Consider the following 17,068-nt stretch of genomic DNA (forward strand, 5'->3'; position numbering starts at 1 on the left):
ATTTGCCTACAAAGTCAAAGGACCCAGGTTCAATTCCCCAGGACCCATTTTAGCCAGGTGCACAAGGGGGTGCATGCATCTGGAGTTCGTCTGCAGTGGCTGGAGGCCCTGGCACGCCCATTCTCTCTCTTTCTCTCTCTCTTTCTCAAATAAATAAGTAAATAAATATAAAATATTTAAAAAAAAGAAATAAAGATAGCTGGGTGTGGTGGTGAACGCCTTTAATCCCAGCACTATGGAGGCAGAAATAGAATCCTCATGAGTACAAGGCCACTCTGAGACGACACAGTGAATTCCAGGTCAGCCAGAGCTAGAGTGAGACCCTTGAAAAACAACAAAGAATGAAAGAAATAAAGCTAGGGCTGGAGAGATGGCTTAGTGATTAAGGTGTCTGCCTGCAAAGCCTAACAACCCAGGTTCAATTCCTCAGTACCCACATAAAGCCAGATGCACAAAGTAGCATATGTGTTTAGAATTCATTTACAGTGGCTAGAGGCCCTGGAGTGTCTATTCTGTCTCTCTTAAAATAAATATAAAAATAAAAAAAAAGATAGCTGGAAGTGGTGGTACATGCCTTTAATCCCAGCACTTGGGAGGCAGAGGTAGGGGGATGGCTATGAGTTCGAGGCCACCCTGAGACTACCTAGTGAAATTCAGGTCAGCGTGGGTTAGAGTGAGACCCTATCTCAAAAAACCAAAATCAAAAGATAATAGAAGAAGTAAAGTTATATAATATGTACTCTGTGAAATGTTCTTTTGGAAAAATAATGTTCTTATGATTCAAAAATCAAACAGTGGGACTGGAGGGATGGCTTAGTGATTAGGTGCTTGCCTGAAAAGCCAAAGGACCCAGGTTCTATTCCCCAGAACCCATGTTAGCCAGATGTACAAGGGGGCACACGTATCTAGAGTTCGTTTGCAGTGGCTGGAGGCACTGGCGTGCCCATTCTCTCTCTCTCTGCCCCCTCTTTCTCTGTCAAATAAATAAATAAATAAATGAAACTCAAACAGTGGAGGGCTGGAGAGATGGCGTAGCATTAAGGTGTTTGCCTGCGAAGCCTAAGAGCCTATGTTTGACTCTCCAGGCCCCACAGAAACCAGACGCACAAGGTGACGCAAGTGCACAAGGTGGAGCACGTGTATGGAGTTCAACTGCAGTGGTTGGAGGCCCTCGTGCACCAATTCTCTCTTCATATTAAAAAAAAAAATCAAACAATGGAAAGAAGTATGGAATGAAAAGTCTTGTTCCTATTCCTGTCAACAGGTACTCTCCTTCACTGACTTCCTGTATTTCTCCCATTTGCTCTCTTACACAAGAAATCACTGTGCACACCATACTAAACCTTAGTCACATAGAGACTATGGAGGACTTGTCATAGCTGCAATATTAAACAATCTAAGTTGGAAAGAGGCAGCAAAGAATCACTGTATAAAAGGTGAGGGGTTGAGCTAAAGAGAAAATACCTATCCTTGTATGTCATAATGCAAATCAACAGGTAGTCTCTGCTGAAGTACAAAAAATATATAGCTTATGTATATTTTTAAAATTCTTTTTGGTTTATTCTAACTTATTTATTTGAGAATGACAGAGAGAAAGAGGCAGAGAGAAAGAGAGAGAGAATGGGCATGCCAGGGCCTCCAGCCACTGCAAACGAACTCCAGATGCGTGCACCCCCTTGTGCATCTGGCTAATGTGGGTCCTGGGGAATCAAGCCTCGAACCGGGGTCCTTAGGCGTCACAGGCAAGCACTTAACTGCTAAGCCATCTCTCCAGCCCTTTAAAAAAAAATTTTTTTTTTGTTGGCTTACGTATATTTAAACATATAATTACCCAGTGAATTGAAAACACATTACAAATCTTTCCATTCTGTGGTAGAGCAGGAACCCATTAAAAAAAAACAAAAAACAAACCAAGCCAGGCGTGGTGGCGCATGCCTTTAATTCCAGCACTCGGGAGGCAGAGGTAGGAGGATTGCCATGAGTTCAAGGCCACCCTGAGATGACAGAGTTAATTCCAGGTCAGCCTGGACCAGAGTGAGACCCTACCTTGAAAAAAAAAAAAAAACCAAGATTTTATCTATTATCTTTATCTGACAAGAATATTGGTGTATTCTGTAACAGCTCACCATTAGGGACACTACAGCCAATCTGTTCTCAAAAGAGGTGTTGATTCTTTAGTGTACCGTAAACTTATTTTTAGGCAAACAGAAACCACACAAGCATTATTTGGGTAGCTGAATTTTGGACATCTTATTCATATTATTTATGTATGGCAACCTCTGGGCTTCTTGCCTGGATCTCTCCCGATAGTTGCCTACTGAACTCAAAACAGGACCAGAGCTCTGGTGATGGTTAATCCCGACTTGCCAACTTGACAAGCTCTAGAATCACCTGTGAGGGGTTATGCAGATTAGGTTAGCCTCTGTGCAGGTCTGTGAGGGGATCATCTTTAGTTTCAGAACAAGGACTGGTCATCACAAAGACCAAACACAAAGGCCTAGAGCTTTCAGTCCCAGTCCCCAACTTCCAGAGAGGATCAAGGGGTTCATGGGTTATCTAATAAGTGACTGATCATACCTAAATAATGAACCATAAACCCTCCAAAATAGATAGGTGGTGCTATACACCTGTAATGCCAATACTTGGGGGGTAGAGCAAGAAGGACATCCTGGCTACACAAGAGACCCCAGGTTTTAAAACAGAAATGAAAAAAAAAAGCAAATTCCAACTTGGCTCATAGAGCATTCAGACTGGTGAACACACCAGTGTGGTTGAGTAGGCAGGGCAGTTACACCTGCTCCCAGGTCTTGCCTCATGTATACAGCTCTTAGTGTCCTTCTCAGTAAAACCATGAAAGTGACAAAGTGACTTTCTGAGTTTACAAGCTGCTGTAGCAACTTACCAAACCTGAAGAGAGGGTTGTGAGAACTGACTCAAGGCTGGTTTGATCACACAGTCAGAGTGACTCAGAATTTACAGCTGACATCTGAAGTGACAAAAGTCTTGTGGACACCGGGCGTGGTGGTGCACACCTTTAATCCCAGCACTCCGGAGGCAGAGATAGGAGGAGCGCTGTGAGTTTGAGGCCACCCTGAGACTACATAGTGAATTTGAGGTCAGCCTGAGCTAGAGTGAGACCCTACCTTAGAAAACAAAAACAAACTCTTGTGGACACTGGGCATGGTGGCACACGCCTTTAATCCCAGCACTTGGGAGGCAGAGGGGGGAGGACCACTGTTGAGAGGCCACCATGAAAACTACATAGTGAATTCCATGTCCGCCTGAGCTAGAGAGCAAAACAAAAAAATCTTGTGGAACCCAGCCCAGGCACATTTTGTTAGACCTGAATTGAAATGCCGATGTTAGTTAACTGGCTACTCTCCTCACTGCAGCCAGTAGTTAAAATGACCCAGCTATCTCCACAATGCCCTTTACATCATTTTTTAACTTCTTAAAAATGGCTAAATGAAAGTTTATTGTTTGGTTGTAACATTCAAGAATTGTTTGGCCAGGAGTGGGGCACATGCTTTTTATCCCAGCACTGGGAGGCAGAGGTAGGAGGATCTCTGTGAGTTCGAGGCCACCCTGAGACTCCATAGTGAATTTCAGGTCAGCCTGGGCTAGAGTGAGTCTCTACCTCAAAAACAAACAAACAAGCAAGCAAACAAACAAACAAAATGAATTGTTTGGCCAATTCTCAATTGGCTACCATTTCAGTTCTTTTGATGCTTTAACTTTCTTCATTTTAAAAAAGTTTTTTTTTTTTTTTTTTTTTAAATTTATGGGCTGGAGAGATGGCTTAGCAGTTAAGGTGCTTGTCTGCAAAAATCAAAGGACCTCGGTTCAATTCCTTAGGGTGCAGGTTCAATTCCCCAGGGCCCACATCAGTCAGATGCACAAGGGGGCACACGCATCTGGAGTTCATTTGCAGTGGTCGGAGGACTTGGCATGCTCATTCTGTCTCTCTCTTGCTCTCAAATAAATAAATAAATAAATAAATAAATAAATAAAACTTTAAATTTTATTTATTTGAGAGAGTGAGACAGGGAAAGACACACACACATACCGAGAGAGAAACGGAGGGAGGGAGGGAGGGAGGGCGGATGGGTGTGCCAGGGCCTCCAGCCACTGCAAACGAACAGATCCTTCGCCACCTTGTGCATCTGGCTTTCATGGGTCCTGGGGAAATTGAACGGAGATCCTTTGGCTTTAAAGGCAAATGCCTTAACCACTAAGCTATCTCCCCAGCCCTTCATTATTTATTTTGAGGTTTTGGAGACCTAACCCAAGGTCTTCTACCATTAAGCATACCATCAGCCCATTTTGGGTTAACTTTATTTTAATTACCTATTTTATAAGTGCAGAAATCTCATCAGACATCCTAAATTAACTTAGTTTTCATGCTTTGGACTCAACAGTCCCATATCCACCTATGCTTTTTATACCCCATCAGAAAGTATGTATGAGTCTGAGCCATTATTGTTGAGGTCAAAGTACCAACCAGGTCTCAGCTGTAAAGAGACTTTCCTCTTTTTAAGTTAATACATTGTGGGAGCTGTAGATGGCTTAGCAGTTAAGGCACTTGCCTGTAAGGCCTAAGAACTCCTGTTCTAATCTCCAGGTCCCCCATAAGCCAGATGCACAGCGATGCAAGTGTACAATGTTGTACATGTGCACAAACATCTGGAGTTTCTTTGCACAGGCTGAAGGCCCTGGTGTGTCCATTCTCTTTCTCTCTGTCTCAAAATAAATACGTAAAAATTAATTAATTAATAATCTGTGAGACGAAACTATGAACTTTTTTAACCCCCCAGTGATCCTTTTCTTAAGAGGGGGGCTGCAAAACCCTGTGTTCTAGATTTATCTACCTTGAATTTCTGTTAAGACATCTACCAACAGTGCCTGTGTCAAGACTAAGAGAAACTAAACAAAGAATCTGAGTCCCTGACATCTAGAGCCTGACCTGATGAGTGAATGCTGCAGAGCTAAGTCACTGTTTTGGACCTCATATCACTAATTGGCCTACCACTCAGCACCAACTTAGGATGGTAAACTTCCGCAGCCACTTAATTCTCAGTCATACTTGCACTGTTGAACAAGCAGACAGAAGGAATAGAGGTGGAAATGCAGGACTTCACTTTAGGGAATTATGTTTCTAGACAAGACAGTTTCTTGGACCACAAGTAGGAAATACTAAAGATAAGGGTCACACAATAAGGTTTTGTTTGGGAGCTGTTGTCATTTATTTTATTTTACTGAGACAGGATTTTGCTATGTACTTCAAGCAAGACTTGAACTCCATACACAGCCAGTAAGGCCTGGAACTCACAGCAATTCTGCTGACTCAGCTTCTCAAATCCTGGGATTACAGGAGTAAGCCACCATGCCAGACCCACAATTAAGCTTTTGAATGTAATTTTGAGGTCACTATGAAAGCTTTCTTCAGATCTAGATAACGTTGTCAGCTATTTCCTCTGAACTGAAACATTTCCCCCTGGAGGGAGGAAGGAGGCCCCTCTGCCAAACTGCCTGCAAGTTGGGCACCATACTTCAGGGATGCAGCTTTTCTGAGCTGATTCCCATACTGGGGCAAGCTCTTCACTGAAGCAGTTGCCTTTGAGTCACTGATGATCCTGTGACAACCCCAGTGAGCTCCCTGCTTCACTAAGCTAGATTTGGTGGGACTGTTTCTTTGGTCTGTCCTTGGTACCTTATCTGGGAAGAAGATAGACATTTGTTCTTTTCCCCAGAGAAAGCTACACAACAATCTGTAAGATAAGTCTTGCCCTCTCCCTCTAGCCCAATCTTCTCCCTAATTACAGATGCTAGTTCCAATCTATTTTACTCACTGCAAGCACAGGTGTTTGCTAAATACTGGGCTTTCAGTGTAACTACTGTGTACCACCAACAATTCAGGCAGCGGCACATGTACTCTGGAAAGCTTTCAGACTGCAGAGCTAAAAGACAGCCTTGTTTCCATTCTTCTCAAAAGTCTTAAGCAAATTATGTGCAAATCCTATAGGGAAGCACACCAGACAGCTTACATCACCAGTGTCGTAATTCCCTTCAATAGCAACCCTGACAGATGGACACCAACAAAGATGGAAAAATACCAGAAAAGCACAGGGAAGCAAACAAAGAACCACTAGCCATCTTATACAAAAAGGAAAAAAGAAGAAAAAGTGTTTTGACAATTTATTTCATTTCATATGGAATCTTGAGAAGCAAAGGGCTTGGGATATAGTCCAGTAGTAGTGCTTGCTCAGCATACACAAGATCCTAGCTTCAATTCCTGACTCAGAAGAGGCACAGTAGATACAAGAAGGATAGGAAGTAAACACTGGGGGATAGGGAGGTAGTCAAAGGTGCTTGCTGCAAAGCCTGATGGCCTTGGTCTGATTCTCTAGCCATCCACGTAAAGCAGACACAAAAAGTGGCACAAGGGCTGGGGAGATGGCTCAGTGGTTAAGGCACTTGCCTACAAAACCTAAGGACCAAGGTTTGATTCCCTAATATCAATGTAAGCCAGATGTACAAGGTGGCACATGTGCCTAGAGTTCGTTAGCAGTAGCTAGAGGCCCTGGCACACCCATTCTATCTGTGTCCCCCTCACAAGCAAATAAATTAATATGGAAGCTGGGCATGGTGGCTCACGCCTTTAATCCCAGCATATGGAGGCAGAGGTAGGAGAACTGCCATGAGTTCAAGGCCACTCTAAGAATACAAAATTAATTCCAAGTCAGCCTGGGCCAGAGTGAGACCCTACCTCAAAAAAACAACAGCAAAAAAAACCTAAAAATATATAAATAAATAAATAAACAAACAGAAGCAGCACAAGTATGTTGCATTAATTTGGAGGGGCAAGAGAGCTTGGCATGACCCTACATACATACATGGGTGTGTGTGCATGACTCGTGAATGCACACAAATAAATTAAAAATAAACTTAGGGGGCTGGAGAGATGGCTTAGTGGTTAAGGTGCTTGCCTGTGAAGCCTAAGAACTCATGTTCAAATCTCCAGGTCTCACATAGCTAGATGCACAGTGACTCAAGTGCACAACATTGCATAGGTGCCACACGTGGGCACATGCATCTGGAGTTCACTCACAGTGGCTAAAGGCCGTGACACAGCCACTCTCTGCCTCTTTTTCTCTCAAAATAAATAAATAAATAAAAACTAAAAAATAATTAAGTTTAGGACTGGAGAGATGGCTCACTGGTTAACAGCACGTGCTTGCAAAGCCTGGTGGTCCAGGTTCAAATCTCTAGTACTCACATAAAGCCAGATACATAAAGTGGCCAATGCATCTGGAGTTTATTTTACAGTGGTTAAAGGCTCTGGCATGCCCATTCTCCCTCATTCTATTTGCCTCTTTCTCTCTTTCAAATAAAACAAACAAAAACAAAACAAGAAAAAAGTGTTATCAGGTACAAACCTTTAATCCCAGCACTATAGCCAAGGCAGTAGGATCACTGTGAGTTCGATGCCAGACTAAGACTACATAGTGAATTTGAAGTCACCTTGGACTTCAGAGACCCTACTTCAAAAACAACAACAGAACTAGATTTATTATCTCTAAGAAACCCGCGATAAATATAATGATTTAAGTAGGCTGAATATTATATACATGTTAGCATGAATAGAAAGCTAGAGTAGGACTGGAGAGATGGCTTAGTGGTTAAGCACTTGCCTGTGAAGCCTAAGGACCCCGGTTCGAGGCTTGGTTCCCCAGGTCCCACGTTAGCCAGATGCACAAGGGGGCGCACGCGTCTGGAGTTCATTTGCAGAGGCTGGAAGCCCTGGCGCGCCCATTCTCTCTCTCCCTCTCTATCTGTCTTTCTCTCTGTGTCTGTCGCTCTCAAATAAATAAATAAAAAATTAAAAAAAAAAAAAAAGAAAGCTAGAGTAGTTTATTTATAGCAGACAAATACATTTCCCAGCAAGGAAAATTACCTGAAATAAGAAATTTTTACATAATGATGAGGGCCAATTCACTAATTCTAAATGTGCATACACCCAAAGAGGAGTAAGTGCCTCAAAATACACAAAGCAAAATTAACATAACTGGAAGGAGAAATCCACAACTATAATCAGGACTGCAATGCTCCTTTCTTGTTAAGCAATAAAACAAGTAGAAAATCAGCAAAAAGATATAGAATGGGCTGGAGAGATGGCTTGGACTGGAGAGATAGATAGCTTAGTGGTTAAGGCACTTGCCTGCAAAGCCTTAAGACCCAGGTTCAATTCCCCAGGACCCACATAAGCCAGAAGCACAAGGTGGTGCATGCATCTGAGGTTTGTCTGCAGTGGCTAGAGGTGCTGGCATGCCCATTCTCTCTCTAATCTGTCTTTCTCTCTTAAATAAATAAATTTTTAAAGAAATGAAGAACACTATTAGGCAACTTGATCTAATTGACATTCTTTTCAAGTAGAAATGAGAATTAGTCCAAAATCGACATATTAAACCATTATAAATTTTAAAGTAATGCAATTTAAAGTATGCCCTTTACTCATAATGGAATTAAACTAGAAATCATTAACACCAAAACTAGGAAATATTTTTTGTTTATTTTTATTATTATATTGAGAGCGACAGAGAGAGAGAGAGAGAGAGAATGGGCGCGCCAGGGCCTCCAGCCACTGCAAACCAACTCTAGATGCGTGTGCCCCCTTGTGCATCTGGCTAATGTGGGTCCTGGGGAATCGAGCCTTGAACCGGGGTCCTTAGGCTTCACAGGCAAGTGCTTAACTGCTAAGCCATCTCTCCAGCCCAAAACTAGGAAATATTTAAGAAAAGGTTCCACATACCTATCCAAAACTCTAAAAAGGTCCATTCTAAAGATTTTCAATTGCCCCATGATGCTGCACGTGGAAAAGTCCCACCTGACTATTGTGGTAGGTTAGCAGTCAGAACACAGAAAGACTAAAAAATACCACATAAAGTTACCTTCAGGCCACATTACAGACAGCATGTATATGAAACAAAAACAAATTTCATGACTAGACTTGGGACTTAACAGATAGGAGTAAAATCTGAAGTCTGAAACATTTCTGGTCCAAAACACTTGAGGGGCTGGAGATTACCAGTTAAGGCTCTTGCCTGCAAAGCCTAAGGACCTGAGTTCTATTCCCAAGAACCCATGTAAGCCAGATGTTCAAGATGGGGCATGCATTTGGAGTTCATTTGCAGTGACTGGAGGGAGGTCCTGGCATGCCCGTTCTGTCTTCCTCTCTTAAATAAATAAATAAATAGAAATCAAAACACTTTAGCCAGATGTAGTGGTGTCCACCTTTAATCCCAGGCTTGGGAGGCAGAGGTAGGAGGATTGCTGGGAGTTTGAGGCCACCCTGAGACTATACAGTTAATTCCAGGTCAGCTGGAGTCAGAGTGAAACCCTACCTTGAAAACAAAAGAAAAAGAAATTAAAACACTGTAAAATAATCCATGAGTTCAAGACACTCTTGGGAGAAAGTAGAAGTATTTTGAGCTGAAAGAAAATTTTAAAGAACATATCAAACCTTGTGGCATCCATCTAAATTTCCTTCTCCCTTCACCTAGTTAATGACTTAATTAGAAAAGGCATGAGGGGCTGGAGAGATGGGTTAGTGGCTAAGGCATCTGCCTGCAAAACCTAAAGACCTTGGTTCGATTCCCCAGGACCAACGTAAGCCAGAAGCACAAGGGACACATATATCTGGAGTTCGTTTACAGTGGCTGGAGGCCCTGGCGAGCCTAATCTCTCTCTCTCTCTGCCTCTTTCCCACTCTCGCTCTCTCAGACAAATAAAATTAAAAAAGAAAGAAAAAGCATGAGATCATTGGTTTAAGCTTCCACTTTAAGAAACTAGAGAAGGATAGGGCTGGAGAGATGACTCAGTGGCTAAGGCATTTGCCTGCAAAGCCTAAGTACTGGAGTTTGATTCCCCAGTACACAAGCAAAGCCAGATGCACAAAGTGGCACATGTGTCTGGAGTTTATTTTTGTAGTGGCTAGAGGCTCTGGCGGGCCCATTCTTTCTCTTTTCTGCCAGAGGCCTGGTTATGCACACCATTAATTCCAGCACTTGGGAGGCTGAATAGGAACTGTGAGGTCAAGGTCAGCCTGAGACCACATAATGAATTCCAGGTCAGCCTGGGCTAGGGTGAGTCCCTACTTCAAAATAAATAAATAAATAAAATGTAGAAAAGGAGCAAAATAAGACCAAAGCAAGTGAAGCAAGTGTTAGAGTAGAAGTGGTCAGAACAGAAGCTGATGAAAGTAAGAATAAAATAGGAAAAAAATACAATGAGACCAAAGCTATAAATAAACCTTCAGACAGACTGACCAAGAAGGAAAAAGATAAAATACACATATTATCAATATTAGGAGTGAAAGATGAGAAACGACTATAGACTGGCAAACAACTCTGTGCACATAAATACAACTTAGGAAAATTCATAAATTTCTGGGGGTTTTTTTTGGTTTTATTCTTTAAAATATATATTCTTTTTTTTTTTAATCAGAGACAGTGAAAGAGAGTAAGAGAATTGGCACACCACGGCTTTCAGTCACTGCAATTGAACTCTGTGCGCCATTTTGTGCACGTGTGATCTTACACACTTTCATCACCCTTGTGTGTCTGGCTTAGGTGGGACCTGGAGAGCTGAACAAGAGTCCTTATGCTTCATAGGCAAGCACCATAACTGCTAAGCCATCTTCCAGCCCCCCCACCTTTTTTTTAAAGAAGGGTCTCATTTTAGCCCAGGCTGACCTGTAATTCACTCTATAACCCCAGGCTATTGATTGGATTAATAAAGTCAATTAATAAAGATTGGTAAAGAAAAATACGGATATACAATTTAAAGGCTTTTCCTCTCTTAGCACATACTTGCATCCATTCAGTAATTTTGTAATTGAAAAGCTGATTGCTATAAATACTTTTGTATTGATGGGGCTCAAAAACAATACATACTGGATAGGCCATGGTCAAGGCCCTTGGTTTCCCACCAGGAATAGAATAAGACCCTATTGCTGAAGACTCCACATACTTGGGCTGCAAGGCCACTGAGAAATCCTGATGGAACTGAACCGAAAACCTCCTCCATGTAACCAGCTGACAGAAAACTATAAGCAGCCATTCTGCATGCAGTTCAATGGGAGAGAGAAATCACCAGTGAAGATACTCCACAGTGGACACTGCAAGCCTTATAATTGGCCAGCCAGGCCAAATGAGCGAATGGGTGCAATAGTGGCACATCCGTCATGGTAAAGACCAACTGCCCTCTAGTTGGACTGGAGGCCCACTCCATGGGAGGGACTATATCCTTGATACTGAAAACCTACAACAGGGGTAGTCATGAGCCCTAGGGGTGTAACATTTGCTGCTGTCTGGCTAAATGTACATACTATGCTTATCAAACTGCCCAGTAAGCATTTCTCTTAATGTTCATACCCTTATATTAATGCTACTATCACTTTTGGTAGAGAATCTTCTCTTTTCAGATGGCAGTGATCTTGGGATGACTCAGAAGGCATCGTGGTGCTGGAAAGAAGTGACAGGAGTGCTCAGCACTGCAATATCTCTATCACACCTTCCAAGGCTCAGGGTCTATTGCAGAAGAGATAGCAGAAAGAATGTAAGAGCCAAGGGAAGGGTAGGACTCCTTACAACGTGCTCCTCCAGACACAAAACGGCCCGGATATCCATGACCTCACAGTGCCTGATACTACCTACACAAGACCATCATAATAGGAGGAAAAGATCATAATATCAAAATAAAAAAGAGACTGATTGAGAGGGGGAGGGGATATGACTGAGAATGAAGTTTCAAAGGGGAAAGTAGGGTGAGGGAAGGCATTATCATGGGACATTGTTTATAATCATGGATGTTGTTAATCAAAAAAAAATTGGAAAGAAAAAAATCATACATACTGGGCTGTGAAAGACGACTTAGTGAGCCAGGCGGGGTGGCACATGCACTTTAATCCCAGCACTCAGGAGGCAGAGGTGGGAGGATCACCATGAGTTCAAAGGCACCCTGAGACTACATAATGAATTCCAAGTCAGCCTGAGCTAGAGGGAGACCCTGTGATAGTTTGGATAGATGACCCCCAATATATTCCGTGTTTTATTAATTTGTAGTTTGCATCTGCAGCCTCCTGGCTGGAGGCAATGTCACTGTGCAGTAAGGTGTGGTGGTGGGTTTGAGATTTCAATATAAAGATATGCAGTGTGCCTAACTGGAGTTCCTGAAGTGTGCTGTGCTATGTGGCTTCTGACTTTCAGGCTTGTGCTTCTCTCTGTGTGTTTGCTCCTGTGAAAGCAGGCCAGCTTCTTCTGCCATAATGGAACTTCCCCTGGATCTGTAAGCTTCAATAAATATCCCTCCCTCCATAACTGTGCCTGAAGCTGTCTGCTACAGACCCTACCTCGAAAATCAAAAAAAAAAAAAAAAAAAGGAGGCTCAGTGGTTAAGGCGCTGGGTTGATTCCCCAGTACCCATGTAAAGCACTGATGCACAAAGAGTTGCATGTGTCGAGTTCATCTGCAGCAGCAGAAGGCCCTGGCACATCCATTTTCTCTCCTTAAAACAATAAAAATATTTTTAAAACAATGTGTACCATGTTATATTCAATTTTCATCAGTACTATTTTCTTTTTATTTTAGAGAGAAATAGAGACAGACAAAGGGAGAGAGATAAAAGAGAGAATTAGTGCACCAGGGCCTCAGCCACTGAAATGGAACTCCAGATGCTTCCACCTACTGGGCATGTGCAACTTCACGCTTGCCTCACCTTTGGATCTGGCTTACGTGTGGGATCTAGAGTCAAACATGGGTCCTTAAGCTTTGCAGGCAAGTGCCTTAACTGCTAAGCCATCTTTCCAGGCCTGTTGTTTTTGAGGTAGAGTCTCACTCTAGCTCTAGCCCAGGTGACCTTCAACTCACATTGATTCTCTTATCTCTGCCTCCCAAGCTGACCACCTAGTACTTATTTTTATGTTTATGTATGTGTGTGTGTGTGTGTGTGTGTGTGTGCCAGGGTGTCTTGCAATGCAAATGAACTCCAGATGCATGTACCACCTTTTGCATCTGGCTTTTTACCTGGCTACTGGGTAATTCAACCCAGGCAATGAGGCTTTCAAAAGCAAGCATCTTTAACCACTGAGCTCTCTCTCCAGCCTGATCATGTGAATTATTAACATACAAGAGGTTGATTACTAACCATACAAGGGTCTGAGGAGATGGATCAATGATAAAGCACTTTCCATGCAAGCCTGAGTACCTGAGTTCAGATCCTCAGAACTAACTCACCCAAGCCAAAAACTGCAGCACTACAGCACCAGTGCCTATAATCCCAGTGCCCCTACTGTGAGAAGGAGGGTGGAGACATGAGAATATGCTGGAGAGTTCATGGGACTGCTAGCCCACGTAGTGAACAAGCAAGGTGGAAGACAAGGACTAACACCCAAAGTTCTCTTCTAACCTCCATATGTGAAAAATGGTTACATCTTACAAAACAGGATACTTCATACAACTGAGATAATCTTTAAATGTTGCAGAAAATCCAAGTATAAAGACAGAGGATATAGCTCGGTGGGTAAAGTACCCACCTAACACTCATGAAGCTCTTGGTTCAATCCCCAGTATCATTTAACTAGGTGTGATAGTGTATGCCTGCAATCCTAACACTCAGGAGGGGGTGGTGGAGGCAGTATCAGAAGTCCATGATCAAGCTGGGCTCATGCCTTTAATCCCAACACGAGAGAGGCCAATGTAGGACATGAGCCAAAGGCCAGCCTGAGCTATACAGTGAGTTCCAGCCTCAAAAAAGGGAGAGGTGGGTGGGGCTGGGGAGACAACTCAGTGGTTAAAGGGGCTTGCTATTAAAGCTTATCATCTCAGGTCCTATTGCCCAGTACACACATAAAGCCAGATGCACATAGTGTCACATGAATCTGTAGTTCATTTGCAGCATCAGGAAACCCTGGCATTCCCATGCTTTCTCTCTCTCAGTTTGCAAATAAATAAGGTTTTGTTTGTTTGTTTTACACATTCATGATTGGGATGGAGAGATGGCTTAGCAGTTGAAGCCTAAGGACCCAAGTTTGACTCCCCAGGACCCACCTAAGCCAGATGCACAAGATAATGCATGCACACAGGTGGCACAGTATCTGAAGTTCATTTTCAGTGGCTGAGGCCCTGTAGTGCCAATTCTCTCTCTCTCATAAATATAAAATAAAAGATTAAAAAAAGAAGAAAAAGTTCATGATCATTTTTGCCTTCACTGTGAGTTCTAGGACATTCTGGCTTACTTGAGACCCTGTCACTAAAACAAATCAAAGAAACTCAAGAATCTACTACTTAAGACGATATAGTGAAAAATGCTAGACACAAGTTTAAACCATAAGACTGGTGATTATCAACTGGTTCAACTTAGAATAATAAAAGCATTGCTTGTTTAATATATATACATATATTATTCAGTATTCCAGGAGTGCTCATCACTTCTATCAGAACTACTGTGGGTGCTGGGAGCCAAAACTGTTCACTCAGCCTTTACCAACCTTATTCTGGAAATCTTTCATGAACAGGGATTTACAGGTAGGTAGGTATGGACATGAACATTCTCTAAGGAAGGAATACTCAGTTACTTGGGGGATAAAGTTCAGAGGTGCAGCACTCAGCCAGAACATACAAGGACCTGGCTTTGATTCCCAGCACCAAAGAAAATAAAACAAATGTAAGTCTTGAAAAGAAAAAAAAAAAGTACTTAATATGGCTATAGAACCTTTATTTTATGTCTAATTATTAGGGGTTTGATATTTTTAACTTTAAAAAGTAAACCCAGGGCTGGAGAGATGGCTTAGTGGTTAAGGTGCCTGCCTGCGAAGCCTAAGGTCTGAGGTTTGATTCCCCAGTACCCAAGTAAGCCAGATACTTGGTGGTGCGTCCGTCTGGAGTTCATCTGCAGTGGCTGGAGGCCCTGGTGCACTCATTTTTTTCCCTCTCTTTCAAATAAACAATTTTTTTTAAAGTGAACCCGGTTATTCTAAACATGCATTCACTACTGAACAAGGACTTAGCAAGGTTCACAATATTAAAAAGAAAAAGGGCAGAGGAGAAGCAATTTCCAAGATCCTTCCTTCCTTTGTTCAAAGTCTAACATCTTCCTAAGAATTGAGTTCAGAGTTTCAGAGGCCTCTTCTTCCTTGGGCTCTTCCCTTTAATCCAGCACACTGGCTCCATGGTATTTCTCAAAAAAACACAAGCAGCCGGGCGTGGTGGCGCATGCCTTTAATCCCAGCACTTGGGAGGCAGAGGTGGGAGGATCATTGAGAGTTCGAGGCCACCCTGAGAGTACATAGTTAATTCCAGGTCAGCCTGGACCAAAGTGAGACCCTACCTCGAAAAAACAAAAAAACAAACAAACAAAAAACACAAGCAGATTCTTCCCCAGGACCCGTGTTAAGAGTTTCCCTCTATCAGCAATACTACATCCACTGGAATGTATGCTCTCAAGATGGCCTTTTCTCACCTCCTTATTAAACAGCACCTCTAGACAAGCTACTGGGTTTTCCACCTAGTAAGTTTACTGCCTGTCTTCTGTGAACATAAAATAAGCAGAAAGAGGAGGCCTTTGTTTTATTCGGTGTTTTACGTTCAAATCCTAGAAAAGGCGCTCCTGAGAAAGCGCAGGGCAAGAAAACGCCTAGGAAGACGTACGAAACAGAAAATCTACACACACACACACACTCTCTCTCCCCCATGTATTCCTAAAGCTCAAACCACTACTGCCTCAGCACATGCATTCTGCAATGCTCTCACGGACGTTTACAAGCCATTTTCCGAGGAAACCAAGACAATTCCACGTCAAGACTCTTCAGGGGCACCGGCCAGCGGAGTCAGCCTAGGGGATGCGCCGGGATTCGGAAATGCTGCCGACGCCGGTGCCAACTTCCCCGCGCCCCTCCCCCGCGCGCGGCGGGAGCGTCGGCCCCAAGAGAGGGAGGGAGAAGAGACCCCCGCGGGATGGAACCGAGTCCCTCGCCCGCGCCAGGCTGTGGGCGGGGTGCGCGGAGACACGCCGGGGACCGCCGCTCACCCGGCTCGCGGTTGATCTCGATGTCGAAGTGACACTGCGGCCGGTCCTGCGCTCCCATCGCGAGCGAGGTGGCGGCGAGAGCTGGGGGAGGGAGAGGAGAACGGTCAGGGCGGGGGCCGGGCCGGCCCGCCGGGGCGGGGCTGAGGCCCGGCCGCCGTCCATCCGCCCGCTAGCCCGCTAGCCCGCCCGCCGGGGTGACGCGAGAGCGCGGGCCGCCCGCCCACCCTGCCGGCCTCGGGGAGCGCACACACGTGGGCGAGCTCGTCACCTGGCCTCCCAGCTCCGGGTCAGCAGAAGAGAAAGCGCTGCCACGGCCGCCGGAGCCCAACGTCACTAACGGAACGCCGCCGCCGCCGCCTCCTCCCCCCACCCCGTCGGGGCAGCCTCGCAGCGCCACGGCAAAGCCCGCGAGGTTGCACTCGAGTACCGCGAGAGTTCAGTCGCCCGGTGGGCGGGAACCTCGGGGGGCGTGGCAGGGCTGTGAACGGGGGGCGGATCCAGTTCGCCACGCCCGTTAGGCCAGCCTTCCAATCTCATTGGCTGGGGCGTGTGCGGGCTCTCCGTCGCCTCTCACCTTTCTCCGAGGCGGGGAGTGCGCGTTGTTTCAGGTATCGCGATATTTCCTAGTCGCCTGGTTTGAGACGAGGCCTGTGGGTTACTTTGTCGTTCCGGAAGGCAAAGAGGCTTGTTGGCCCGCTTTCTTTCTTTGGCCTGAGTGATGTGGACTCTGTAAACCTGTCAGGGAGCCGGTCGGGGTGGCTCGTACCTGCTTTCCCTCTGGATAGTGTGGAATTTAGCCATGTGCTGCGCAGGGATTCTTTCGGAAACAAGCCCCAGTAAAACTGGCCCTGCGTCGCTAATCCACTTCCCCGTGTTATCACGACTCATCACTGGAGGACGTAAGCATGTCCAGTGACTCCACTGTCAGATCGGCTTAGGAGTTCGTGTCTAATTTCCTCTAGGCTTTGGGTAGTTTGTTATAGCA

At 44.4% G+C, this 17,068-nt stretch overlaps 1 protein-coding gene across 4 annotated transcripts in view; it reads right to left on the bottom strand.

The window, feature by feature from the left end:
• Window positions 1–16,452, bottom strand: part of Nktr (natural killer cell triggering receptor) — a 50,397-nt gene extending 33,945 nt beyond the window's left edge. For 3 of the 4 annotated variants that reach the window (XM_045136545.1, XM_045136543.1, XM_045136542.1), the window contains exons 1-2: window positions 16,352–16,452; window positions 16,084–16,164 (exon numbers count right to left, since the gene is read on the bottom strand). In XM_045136545.1, the coding sequence (XP_044992480.1) occupies window positions 16,084–16,141 (58 nt within the window). In that variant the 5' untranslated portion in view covers window positions 16,142–16,164; window positions 16,352–16,452. Of the gene's footprint in view, window positions 1–11,432; window positions 11,453–16,083; window positions 16,165–16,351 lie in introns of those variants that run through there. The other variant, XM_045136544.1, reaches the window with a different exon arrangement.
• Between the last annotated feature and the right edge of the window lie 616 nt (window positions 16,453–17,068).

The sequence above is a fragment of the Jaculus jaculus genome, chromosome 17, assembly GCF_020740685.1.
Source record: "Jaculus jaculus isolate mJacJac1 chromosome 17, mJacJac1.mat.Y.cur, whole genome shotgun sequence".
NCBI classification, from domain to species: Eukaryota; Metazoa; Chordata; class Mammalia; order Rodentia; family Dipodidae; genus Jaculus; species Jaculus jaculus.